At 44.9% G+C, this 12,128-nt stretch overlaps 1 protein-coding gene across 4 annotated transcripts in view; it reads left to right on the top strand.

Moving 5' to 3' along the window:
• Positions 1-9,332, top strand: part of Rnf145 (ring finger protein 145) — a 44,955-nt gene extending 35,623 nt beyond the window's left edge. For all 4 annotated transcript variants that reach the window (XM_034505573.2, XM_034505574.2, XM_076937019.1 and 1 more), the window contains exons 8-11: positions 1,466-1,648; positions 3,832-3,979; positions 5,271-5,627; positions 7,721-9,332. In XM_034505573.2, the coding sequence (XP_034361464.1) occupies positions 1,466-1,648; positions 3,832-3,979; positions 5,271-5,627; positions 7,721-8,086 (1,054 nt within the window). In that variant the 3' untranslated portion in view covers positions 8,087-9,332. The remainder of the gene's footprint in view (positions 1-1,465; positions 1,649-3,831; positions 3,980-5,270; positions 5,628-7,720) is intronic.
• The last annotated feature ends 2,796 nt before the right edge of the window (positions 9,333-12,128 follow it).

Raw genomic sequence — 12,128 nt, 5'->3', positions numbered from 1 at the left:
ATGAACCAAATTTATTCAGACTCCCTCAGCTGTCAAAGGATGATTTGATGAGAATTAACAATTCTTGAAGGGAGCACAATTAACCTTTCTGCCTAGCTGAACATCTTTGGAGAAAATCCAAGATGCAACATTGTGTGTAATTTTTCTCCTAAAAGTTTCAGTCTGTAATTTAAATATATGTGAGTGTGTTTTGCCTGCATGCATGTCTGTGTACCATATACATGTCTGATGCCTAAAGAGAGCAGAAGAGGGCATCAGATCCTGTGGAACTGGAATAATAGATAGTTGTGAGCTACTATGTTGGTCTTAGGAGGTAGACTGCAGTCAGTATGCTTAACCACTGTGCAATCTCTCCAGCCTCATCTGTAAATGTCCTCACAAAGGTACAGCTAGAGTCAAATCATCCTTATACCAGAACCTTGATATCTAGTTATTCTGATTCCTCTATTGGATTTTTTTAATACTTTGCTCAAATAAAATCCCAATAAGACCCATGTTGCACTTGACTGATCCATTTTTTATGCCGCCTTAATACTTAGATTCCTGATGTCTTTTGTTTTCCTGCTGTGTCTGTTCCACTTTTGCTGAGTGCTCCTGTGGTGTTACAGACTGTATCCCAGGATTCACTGTTTTCTTATATTGTGTTTTGATTTTTGTGTAGACCATCTGTAGGATTGTTGAGTTGACAGGTTTGTGCATTGTACCTCGGTATTCAGTGATTTATTAGCACAAGTTCTCCAGACAGATTTACTGGTATATGTTCTCAGATCAGTGTGCTTGCTTTCTCGTGCTGCAGTGTGCAGTGCTGTCACATGTGGAAGGATTTTCTAATGCAGTTTTAAAAATGAAAAACTATGCCCATCATTTCTCATTTATGTGGGTTTTTTTTTTTTTTATAACCAAACCAATTGGATATTATCAAGTCTTGTGACTTGGTATATATTATTCCATATGAAAACTGAATTGCAAAAAGATTTGTCTTTGTGCTGTCTACGGCTTCTTGTCTTTTTAAGGGGATATTTTCTTCTCCAAGATGGTGAAAACAAAAACATATTTTTTAAATAAGTACTTTTATATTTAGTGTGTGTGTGTGGCAGACAGAGACAAGGATGAGTGTGTAAGTGATGCTGTAAATCTTTACACTCCACTGGCTATCTATGAGGAGCAGAGGATCTGTCTCAGTGACAGACTGCTTAGGAATTGTTTACTTTATACGTTCTTTTCTTTCTTGTATCCTAAACCAACAGCATGCTTTTGAACACATAAGGATGTGTGTAAATTGATGTGTGCCACTACAGTGATGCAGTGGGGCAAGAAGTTAGTTTGCATATGGATAGGACTTTAGCTTGAAATGTCAGAATAGATTTAAAACTATGTAATCAGCATTCAGGGCCCTTGGAGTGCCGGCTTGGAGTTCAGCGATGGTTGGAATATGAACTTACTTGTGCATATGTCTGCCCGTCAGGGGGATGACGGAAGGAGTCACTCTGCTGATCCTGGCAGTGCAGACAGGGCTCATAGAACTTCAGGTGGTTCACCGTGCGTTCCTGCTCAGCATCATCCTCTTCATCGTTGTTGCCTCTATCCTGCAGTCCATGTTGGAGATCGCAGATCCCATTGTTTTGGCACTGGGGGCATCTAGAGACAAGTAAGGAAAAGCCTAACCTTTGATTCAGTTAATGTAACCTCTTTCCACATACTGCCTATAGCCTGAAGGATGGATGCAAACTTGCTAGTCAGTGTCTTTGTGTGTTGTTTGTGTGTTACATTTGCCTTTGCGTGCATGTGTGCATGTTTCAGCCAGAGGTGGATGCTGGGTTTTTTCCTCGATCTCTGTCTACCTAATTGACTGATGCAAAGTCTGACTGAACTAGAGCTTGATGATGGAGTCTAGTCTTGCTTTGGGTAGTCTAGACTCCATCTCCTGAACACCGTGAACATAGGCAGCCACCCCACTGGCCTTGACATTGGACTTTGGGGATCTGTACTGGGGTCCTCAAACTTAATATAGCCAGTTTTTTATCCACTGAGCCATCTCCTCAGCCTTTCAAGGTATAAGAACGCCTAGTAAATGTATGGCATAATGTGTGATTGTATCCTATGTAATGCCAGTTAAAGGGGGCAGAGCGCTAGGGGAAAGTGCAAGCGAAGAAGGAGGATTGGGTTCATAAACACAGGTACTTAGAGAATTCCAGCTCCTTTCATGGTCTTTTAGGAAGTTGCAGCATATGGGCAGAGGGTCTAATGGAGATTCTTGATGCCATATGGGACCAAATAAAATTGGGAGCTGGATCTGTGTACATCTCATATTAAGAAAAAGCTTAAATTATATTTACTTTTATTATTTAAAAAATACTGTTCACTCTTCTGTGGGGCGTGTACAGGTATGTAGTCATGTTTGTGGAAGCCAGAGATTGATGTCAGATCAGAGGGTCTAAACGAGCGAGCGCATGCCTGTCTGTCTTTTGTGTACCTGGCTGACTGGCGGGCTATGTGTCAGGTTGACATTGGGTCGGGGTCTCTTACTAAACCCAAAGCTCACTGATTGGCTGCACTGCCTGGCTGCTCAGCCCCCAGGATCCTCTTGTCTCTCCATGGCTGCACCCAAACTACAGACCTGCTGCCCCGGGTGTTAGCCGAGCACTCTAACAACTGAGCTGACAGAGCAGTGGCTGTGGCTCTAGACATTTGTAAAAGACCTAAAAACCAAACTGTTATTGCTTCCATGTCCTGCTTTGCATACCGGGAGTGTCTGGCTTAGTGGTAGAAGACTTGCTTAGACTGTTTGGAGACTTTAGATTAGTATCTGGCACCTAAAACAAACACACAAAACTAACAATATTATTTTGGTTTGTAGCTCATACAAGAAATTCCAGAAAAGACTGGTTAAAATTGAGTGTCAGTATATTTCCCAGCATTCCATCCACAGTTTGATGATTGCTTCTAGAACTACATTTGAATTTGTTGCTCGGAGGTAGAACTGTGAGGGCGGAGTTTTTAAATCGGCTTTGAATTACAGCTGTCAACTTTGCCTGAGTGCCCACGACTGCGTGCGGGGCAAGCATTTTATGACATCCTCTTTAAAGGCACTGTAGCTGGAAAAGTCAGTTTCCTGTTGCTCTAGCTCTTGGCTGTGTGTCCGTCAGGCTCAGTGATCGAAGTTAATTACAGTTACTGGGGATTGATTTTAAAGTTGGAGGTTTCTCCATAAAACATGTCAGGTGTTTAAGGGTGGGCTCAGCTAAAAAGTCATTGCACAGAGCTACCTTGACCTGGCTACAATTAATATTTTGCTGTTTCTGAAAGTGTCTTTTAAAGAGTACATCAATTAATTTTGCATATTGATGGAAATGCTTGAACACTATAGAAAGTTTATAAAAGCTGGTGAGAAAAAGCCCCTAGTTGCCCCACAATGAGAACTGAGTAGCAGGTGTGGTTCTGCATCCCCACAAGATGCTGAGTCAGATGCACTCTGTTCCTTCTCCACCAGAGGCAGATGCAGAGCCTTGCCTGAGGGTCTGGGCTGTCATTGGAGTTGGTGTTACTTGTGGTTGCAGCAGTATTCCCTGAAACAGGGTTCCCTCCCTCTTGGCTGTGGGAGGAAAACAGAAGTAGACCATTGGGTACCCCGACCCTGCATGCTCCACCTTTAGTGGTTTATAGCAGTAGAAGGCCGCTGGTAGCTATAGTGAATGGGAAAAGCCACGAGAAAACCCTAGCCCACCACAAGTGACTCCAGAACTCAGGAACAGCCCGTTGTCCCCTCACCACGGTGGTGAGGAAGCAGTGTGTGAACGGATTTACTATAAGAAACTCTTATGACTTGTCCAGGAGTCTGTGGAAACACTTCCGTGCTGTGAGCCTCTGCCTGTTCCTCCTTGTGTTCCCTGCGTACATGGCTTACATGATTTGCCAGTTCTTCCACATGGACTTCTGGCTTCTCATCATCATCTCCAGCAGCATCCTTACCTCTCTCCAGGTGAGCCTCACAGTGATACTGCACCTCCTGGTTGCCTGTAGTTCTTCTGAGATGAGTGAGTGGCGTCGGGCGGCCATCACTTTGCGTTCTTTACTAGAGCATCCTGCATAGCGAGCAAAGTGTGCTGTGGATATGCTGGATAAACTGTCCTGTGGCCAGAGATGTCTACGATTACAAGCTTGAGGTTTATGTGTCATGAAATACTTCTTTTAGAAAATGTTACCTAAACCAGTGGTGTTTACTTGGGATAATGATAAAGGCCTTTTGGTTTCGTTTTATTATGGTGAAAAGGGTATTTAGAATTAGCCATCTGGACTGAGTTTAGGTGATCCCAATTTTGTTGGCAATATCTACATCATCATAATCATGAGCCAGCTACACACCTGCCTTCTCTCTGTCCAGACTGAGCATCAGGGCCATAGTGTGTTTTCTCAGCCCGTTTGCCGGCCCTGACATCCGTGGTAAACACGGTGCACTGTGCTTTCCGTCTTCCTCAGCACTGGCTCAAGGGAGTTTAATGGTGGCCGAGTGCTCAAGCTGTGTCTCCTGGGCAAGCTTTCTTTTCCAGGCGGTTGGAGTATTGGTTTTGATGCCATTATGGCAAAAGTGCACAAAAACAAAACAAAACAAAACAAACAAACAAACAAAAAACAGCAACAACAGAAAAATGTAGACTTTTACTTTTTTTTTTTTTTGAAATGGTAATGATACAGGGTTGTTTTATAAATCCTAAATTGACAAAAACAAACAAACAAACAAAAAAACAAAACAAAAACGTAACACTGAAATATCTTAGAGCTTGTTTAGAATGGGCTTTTCAAAGTAAATGTCTACTCAGAATACCCTTGCAATACAATCTATACAACTCACATAGGTACACACATGGTGTGTGCTGTCAACATGCATAGCTAGTGTGTGTACCACACAGACATGTGTTTTGTACATAGGAACAGCATCTCCCCGGTGTGGCAAGCTCTCTGTTAGTAAGAGGAGCCTGGTCTGGAAATGATGCTTTCTGTCCTCCTTGTAGAGGTGAAGTGTATGAGAGACAAGGAGCGGGCGGATGAGGACCGAGGAAGGTCAGGGAGAATTGGTAGGGTTGGGTGGGCCTGAGGACACTGACACTGCTCCTGGAGGTGTAGCGTCTGCTGTCTCAGTAACTGGCCCTTACCACCCCCACACACAACCTTCAGTGGGTACCAAGAGTGCATGCGTTATTATTTTGAATCTAAGGAGAATGTTTTTCTTCCAATTACAGTCTTTCTCAATGTATGTACTACCTCCTCCCCAGGTTCTGGGAACACTTTTTATTTACGTCTTATTTATGGTTGAGGAATTCCGCAAAGAGCCCGTGGAAAACATGGACGATGTCATCTACTATGTGAATGGCACTTACCGCCTGCTGGAGTTTCTTGTAGCCCTCTGTGTGGTGGCCTACGGCGTCTCCGAAACCATCTTTGGAGAGTGGACCGTGATGGGCTCCATGATCATCTTCATCCATTCCTATTACAATGTGTGGCTTCGAGCCCAGCTGGGCTGGAAGAGCTTCCTCCTCCGCAGGGACGCTGTGACTAAGATTAAGTCTCTCCCCATCGCCACGAAAGAGCAGCTGGAGAAGCACAACGACATCTGCGCCATCTGTTACCAGGTGACCTGCTCCGTGGGGGTCTGCTGGATAGGTCAGGTGGGGTAGGCCATGGGGCTGCAGCACACACCAGTGTCAGTATAAGTTTCCAGGCACAATTAACTTCTGGATTGGAAAAAGATAATGGGGCTCACAGATTAGATTATTGAAGACCTGGTCCATTTTAGTTCTAAGTTCAGTTTTAATAAAGTCTTTCAAGTTCTAATTATTATTGTTTTCAACATTATTGCTCACCCATAAATAAAGGAAAAACAGGTTAGGTGTATTTTATATTTATTACTGACTACACACACAGACACAGTGTTCATGTGTATGTGTGATTAAATATATCCTAGCAACCAGGAGTCAGCAACTTCAGAAAAGTGCTGTGCCAAGATTTTGACTCTTCCGAATATCTTCTGGGTGGGGAAGAAGTGTCCAGACTTTATGGTGGTGCTGAATGAGTGCTGTTCTTTATCAGAGACTTTTAGTCTTGTAGGGTTTGGGAAGTGTTGATACTAGCAGGCTGTCAGAATCTTGCTGAGAATGGACAGGCTGCCTGCCATCCATACAGCACTGGCCTCAGACCCCGAGACAATGGTTGCCCTCTAGTACAAGTGAAAGATAAGTCATCTTAGAAATGTATACAGTTAGAGTTTGCTCCCCAGTCACCTGTCAGGGGGACTGAATTGCATGTTTAGCATTAAGCTGGAGGTGTAGACAAAATTACCTGGCAACAGCTGCAACCAGGCCCCTAGTTAAAATCGCCGGGAATGTAGGCTGGTGGCAGACAGCCATAGATGGGGCAGTGTGTGTGCAGAAATGCTTTTCCTCTAGGGCCACCTTGTAGTGCAGATGCTGTGGGTAGGTAGGTGTTTGTGTGGATATATAAAACTACCACGAATCTTTTCTCACAGTAACATAAAGCTTTCACTTTTTAAATGAGTTCTGAGAACACCTTTTTGTATGTTAGCCAACCCTTGAGTGCACTGAGAAGGAGTATGGCCCCAGGCCTGTCCCTGTCCGTCCTTCTCTGTGCTCCTGACCTGGAATCCATGTCTTTTGTAGCCTCTCTGTCCTCAGGGATCCCAAGGGAAAACCAAGTTTGGCACAGTCGGCTTGTGCAGCCGTGTCTGCTCTCCTGTGTGGGGTCCGAGAGTCCCCTTTGCTGTCCCTGGTGTCACATCACTTTTTTTGAAGTGCTGGAACTACCTGCTGCTCACACATGGAACACAAGAGTGGAGCTGCTTAGCTTCCTGGCTGCCTGCTTTTGTGTGGATGGCTCCCTGCTTCAGAGTTGCCTCTCCCCTACCCCTTGGGTATTACCAGCTCTTGGCAAGGAATTTGGGGGATATTCACACTTCCTTGATTGTGGATGTTAAACAGTGGTTGAAAAAAAAAAAATCCATGGGTTTTAAATTCCTGTCTTAGGCCCTCCCTCCCCGAGGAATACTGACACCAAAAGAGGGTGTCACCATTTGTCCTCATGTTGGTCAAGCATGAACACCTAAAAGTCACACATGGGACTTGTTCCAAGTATAGATTTATGGTTCATATTTTCTAACTGTGTAGGTCTGGTACAGCCCGAGAATAGAGTGAAACTCTGAAGAGCGCTGGTTACACAGAGCAATTTTATAATGACTGCACATCGGCCCTGATACAATTGCCATTTCCTTGCCAACACTCTGGTGTTCCATGGCTGAGTTTTGTCTCCTTGCATATAGGCTCATCGTGGAATAGTCTCTAGCTGCATTGCCGCATAATTGTGGGAAAAGTCCTGTCTGCATTAGATTTCCGGAGGTTGCAATTACTGTCTTAGAGCAACGGCTCACACCGTCTCACCTGGAGCGTAGTGCACCCACCCTCTGTGTCCCGTGTTTAGGATCCAGTTTCTTTCTCTTTACTCCTGGTTGCTTCTTCGTCCACAGGGTCTCTTACATTACTGTGTAAGGGCTCCTCTGATAGCAGCTTTAAGAGCGAAGCCATATTCTAAGTCTGTGCCGCAGTTTTTCTGTTTGTGCTATAAAGATTATGTTGAGGTCAGAGCTTGTGGGGGTGGCATCAGAAAGGTGAAATGGCTGACGTTTCTGAGGTACCTCTTTCGACCTCTCTTTTAGGACATGAAATCCGCTGTGATCACACCTTGCAGTCATTTCTTCCATGCAGGATGTCTTAAGAAATGGCTGTATGTTCAGGATACCTGCCCTCTGTGTCACTGCCATCTCAAAAACTCCTCCCAGCTTCCAGGACTGGGGACGGAACAGGCTCCACAGCCTCCTGCGGGAGCTGAGCAGAACATTGTACTTCAGGAAGGTCCTGAACCCCCGGACCATGAGAGTCCGCCAGGGACTGGGACCCAGGAGGGTTCTGGGGACAGTAGTGAACACATCAACAGAAGCTCAGCTAGCCAGGAAGGAGCTGCTGGTCTGGGAGAGGATTCTCAGATTCCAGAAGGTGAAGCGTGTCCTGTCGAGTCTGCCTAGAGGAGAAACAGGCTTGGAGCTCTGTACCACTTGGGAGAAGGCCACCCAAGGTAGGGGTCCACGCACAGATCTGAAGAGTGAATGTAGGAGAGGATTGGGCAGGAGCCTGACATTCCAAGAATCTGCTCCAGGGGTACTCAGTGGACCCACCCGCTCTCCACCCCACTTCATGTTGTTGGAGACGTTTTGCAATGTACACTAATCAAATGTATTTATACATTCTATGCTGATGCTTTGTAGAGGTTTGCCAAGAAAAACTAACCTCCGCAACTTCAGGAATGGCCCCTGATTTGTGAGGGATAATGAAATCAGGTCTGAGAGCTTGAAGGGGGCTAAGAGGACAAAGATCTGGAGGTCAGTGTGGGAAGATGAAGGCAGAGGTGGGCCTGGCTTTCCCCTTCCCACGGGGCAGGACAGCTCCGATTGTATAGTAGGGTGATGGCCAGCTCTTGTCTCCGCTCCCCTTTCCCTCAGTTGATTAAAACCACCAAATGATTCTGGAGTTTTCTACAGAACCACAATGAAATCAAAGATGTAGACACATTGACTGTACCCTGAGATGGAGGCGCACATATGTCAGGGTGTGCCTGGGAGGAGGGGCGGGTGTGCACTGGGCCTTGCGGGTGCGCTCCTGTCACCTGAGACTCTTGAATTTGATGCTGGTGTCCTTGTTATTTTGATGTAACTTTTGTTAATATATTGTATACTTTGTTGGCTGTGTGAAGTAAACTAAAACTCTAATGAACACTTTGGAGTCCACTTTAACAATGGAGGCCAAAGTGGGAGGGGCTTTAGGGCACTGATAAAGGCCCTGGGTGTACTGTCCAATCCTGTGTGAAGTTTAATTTTTGCAACTGAATCAAAAGCAGTGTTAAATTATGGCAGTGTTTGCATTTCGGGAATGAGTACTGCACTGTATGACCCCACTCTGCAAACACCACTTTGGAAGCTGTTCATACACTCTGCACCCTTTCTTTGACAAGGATGTGTCATATTTAAATTTTTACATTCATCATGGCTACAGGTAGAACTGGGGAGGGGGGATGTAATTTTTTTATGGGATTTTGATATGAAAAGAAACTAGTCATTTATTTATACAATAAGCTTGGCTCAAAAAAAAAAAAAGTGTATTTCAGACTTGGTATTCTTACCGTGGGATGTGGTTTTCCTTTGTTTTTAGTAGCAAATTTGGATGTAGACTGACAGACATAGCTGAATGTCTTAATAAATTTAAATTTGAAGATAACCGTTGTATTCCTGTGATGTGTTTGCCCTGCGGGTGTTCTGCTGGGATTCTGTCCGTGCAGTTTCTCTTCTCGGCACCTCACATGTTCCCATTCCACACACGCTCTGCAGATGGCAGAGTTCTTGAGAAGGTCCAGTTGGTTTGAGACATGTCTTTGCTGTGCATCCTCGGATGGCTTAGAACTCCATATGGAGAACATCTGCTCACGTGACGTAGATACACCTCCCGAGGGCTGGGGTCTTAGACATGAGCCATGACTAGTGAAATGGTTTTCACCTTTAACTTGTTCTTTTGAGTTTCATACATGCAAACAGTGTATCTTGATCATATGCAACCCCCCTCCCCCAGGTAACCCCAATATGACCCCCTTTCATGTCCTTTTTTTTAAGCCCACTGGGTTTAATTAGCACTGCATGTTGGCCTCATGCTGTGCAGGTTATCGTAACTATAGTAAGCTCATGGTGCAGCGACCATGGCATGTCCGGGAGACAGCACTTCACAGTGCTCTTTGTGTCTTCTGCCCTCTGTTCAGTGATGGGAATCTTGAACCCTGGTAGTAGCATGCTCAGGCCTATATCAGAGGCTACTGGGAGCTTTTGAAGAATGAGGGAACAACACCCCATTTCTGGTCATCACTTCAAAACTACTGAGTCAGCCAGCCGTGGAGGCATGTAAAATGTGCTTGAGATTCCCCACACCATTCTATCCAGTTCCATTTAGAATTCCTCCCGGCTTTTGAAGAGAGCATGTTAGAAACTAAAGCAGGTGGCTCTCCCTAGTGGTGGTGAAGTTTCTGTTAAGTAGCCGGGCTGATCTGGAACTTAGTGACCTTCAGTGTTCCTGTGGAAGAACGGCCATGTACAGGTATATACTGGTGCCCTGTTGAAGGAAAACCCTGCAGGTAAGTTTGGGGGTCATTTCCCACATACCTGCCTCGATTATCAGCACAGAGTACCTGTGTGACAGCTTTCGGAAACCACTGTCATAAGGAAGGCTTGGGTACCAGGCTAATGTTATGTAACACACTGCCAAGTCAGAAGAGCCCTTCAGCAGCCTTTGAACATGAAATTAAAACTGCATCCTTTTAGCCAGGCAGTGGTGGCACACACCTTTAATCCCAGAACTTGGGAGACAGAGGCAGGTAGGTCTCTTCGTTTGAGGCCAGTGTGCTCTACAGGGTGAGTTCCAGGACAGCCAGGGATACACAGAAAATCCTTGTCTTGAAAACAACAAAACACACACACACACACACACACACACACACACACACACACACAAAGAGACTCTCCATCCTTTGCTTCAGATCAGTAGTGAGACAAACCTGAAGATTGCAGTGGTTTTAACAAACCGTTTATCTTTGTGCATGTGTGTACCTGCCAGAGAGACTCATGGATGCTGGCTGGAACAGGCACCCTTGAACCTTCCTAATGGCCACACCAATGGGGGAGGACTGAAAGGCTTTATAGGTGCATTCTCCCAGGCAGGGACACTGGTGGCTTGAATAGGAATGTCCCCCAGGACTCATATTGGGTGCTTAGTCATTAGGGAGTGGCAGCCACTTGACCAGGATTAGGACATGTGGCCTTGTTAGAGGAAGTATGTCCCTGCAGGTGGGTTTTGGGATTCCAAACGTTCGTGTTAGGCACAGTGACTCTCTCTTCCTGCTTATCTGGATATAGAGCACTGGGCTCCTTCTCCAGCACCATATCTGTCTGTCTGCCACCATGTTTCCTGGTAATGGGCTAAACCTCTGAACTGTAAGCCAGCCCCAATTAAATGTTTTATTTTATAAGAGTTGCGGTCACGATGTCTTCACAGAAGTAGGACACTAAGATACCAGCATCTCCTCATTGGAACCACTGCAGTGGCTGTCACATGTGAAAGTTGTCTTTGAAGGCCTAGACAGAGGCTCTCTGAACTAGCCAACACTGGTGGGGGGAAAAAAAAACTGATTCTATTAGTACATGTTTTTCAGAAATTTAGTATATACTTATGACTCTTCCAAACTTTTTGGAACCTCTGATTTTAATATTCCTTGTTCTGATAACACTGGGATAGTGTATCAGATGACCCAATGGTGTCATAACTCTCCACCATGGAGGCTAAGGGGGTTGAACTCAGGTTGTTAGGCAAGGCTGCAAATGATGTCACCTACTGAGCCATCTTACCCTTTGTGTGTGTGTGTGTGTGTGTTGCATGTACAGTCAGGACAACCTGTGGAAGTTGGTTCTCTCTTACCATGTGGGTCTCAGGAATTGAACTTGGGTTGTTAGACTTGATGCCAAGTGTCTTTCCCCACTGAGCCATCTTGCCAGCTCACTGGTCATTTTTGGTAAAACTTTCCATATGGCAGCACACAAGACTTAGGAAGATCTACTAAAGTTTAACCATCTAATTAAAGAAGAAAAAAGTGAGAAGATAAAATCTACCTTCAATTATACGTAACATAATCAATTCTACTTTTCCTGACCATGCAGTGTTCCATTTTATAGTGTTTCATGTCACCTGTGAGCAGCATGCTCAAAAACTGTTACATTTTTTTTTTTTTTTGTTATCAAATTATGAACCTGGACTTTCAGTTCAGTGCTTAGCAATATGGGCTCTTATGCTCATTAACAGGGCTCACGGTGGTGGTTTTCACTCTCTAAATTTGTTTTTTAGTAATCTAAAGTCATAGAGTCAGCTCTGGAACTCCAAGGTCTGGATTTCAACCACTGGGCTGCATCTGGGTCTCCTGAAACTCCTCAGTATCATAGTTGGATCTTTCTTCTACATGCCTCCACTAGGATTGCAGTC

Source organism: Arvicanthis niloticus, chromosome 6 (genome assembly GCF_011762505.2).
Source record: "Arvicanthis niloticus isolate mArvNil1 chromosome 6, mArvNil1.pat.X, whole genome shotgun sequence".
Lineage (NCBI taxonomy): Eukaryota > Metazoa > Chordata > Mammalia > Rodentia > Muridae > Arvicanthis > Arvicanthis niloticus.
The sequence above is the reverse complement of the archived record's forward strand: the minus strand, read 5'-3'. Positions and strand labels throughout refer to the sequence as shown.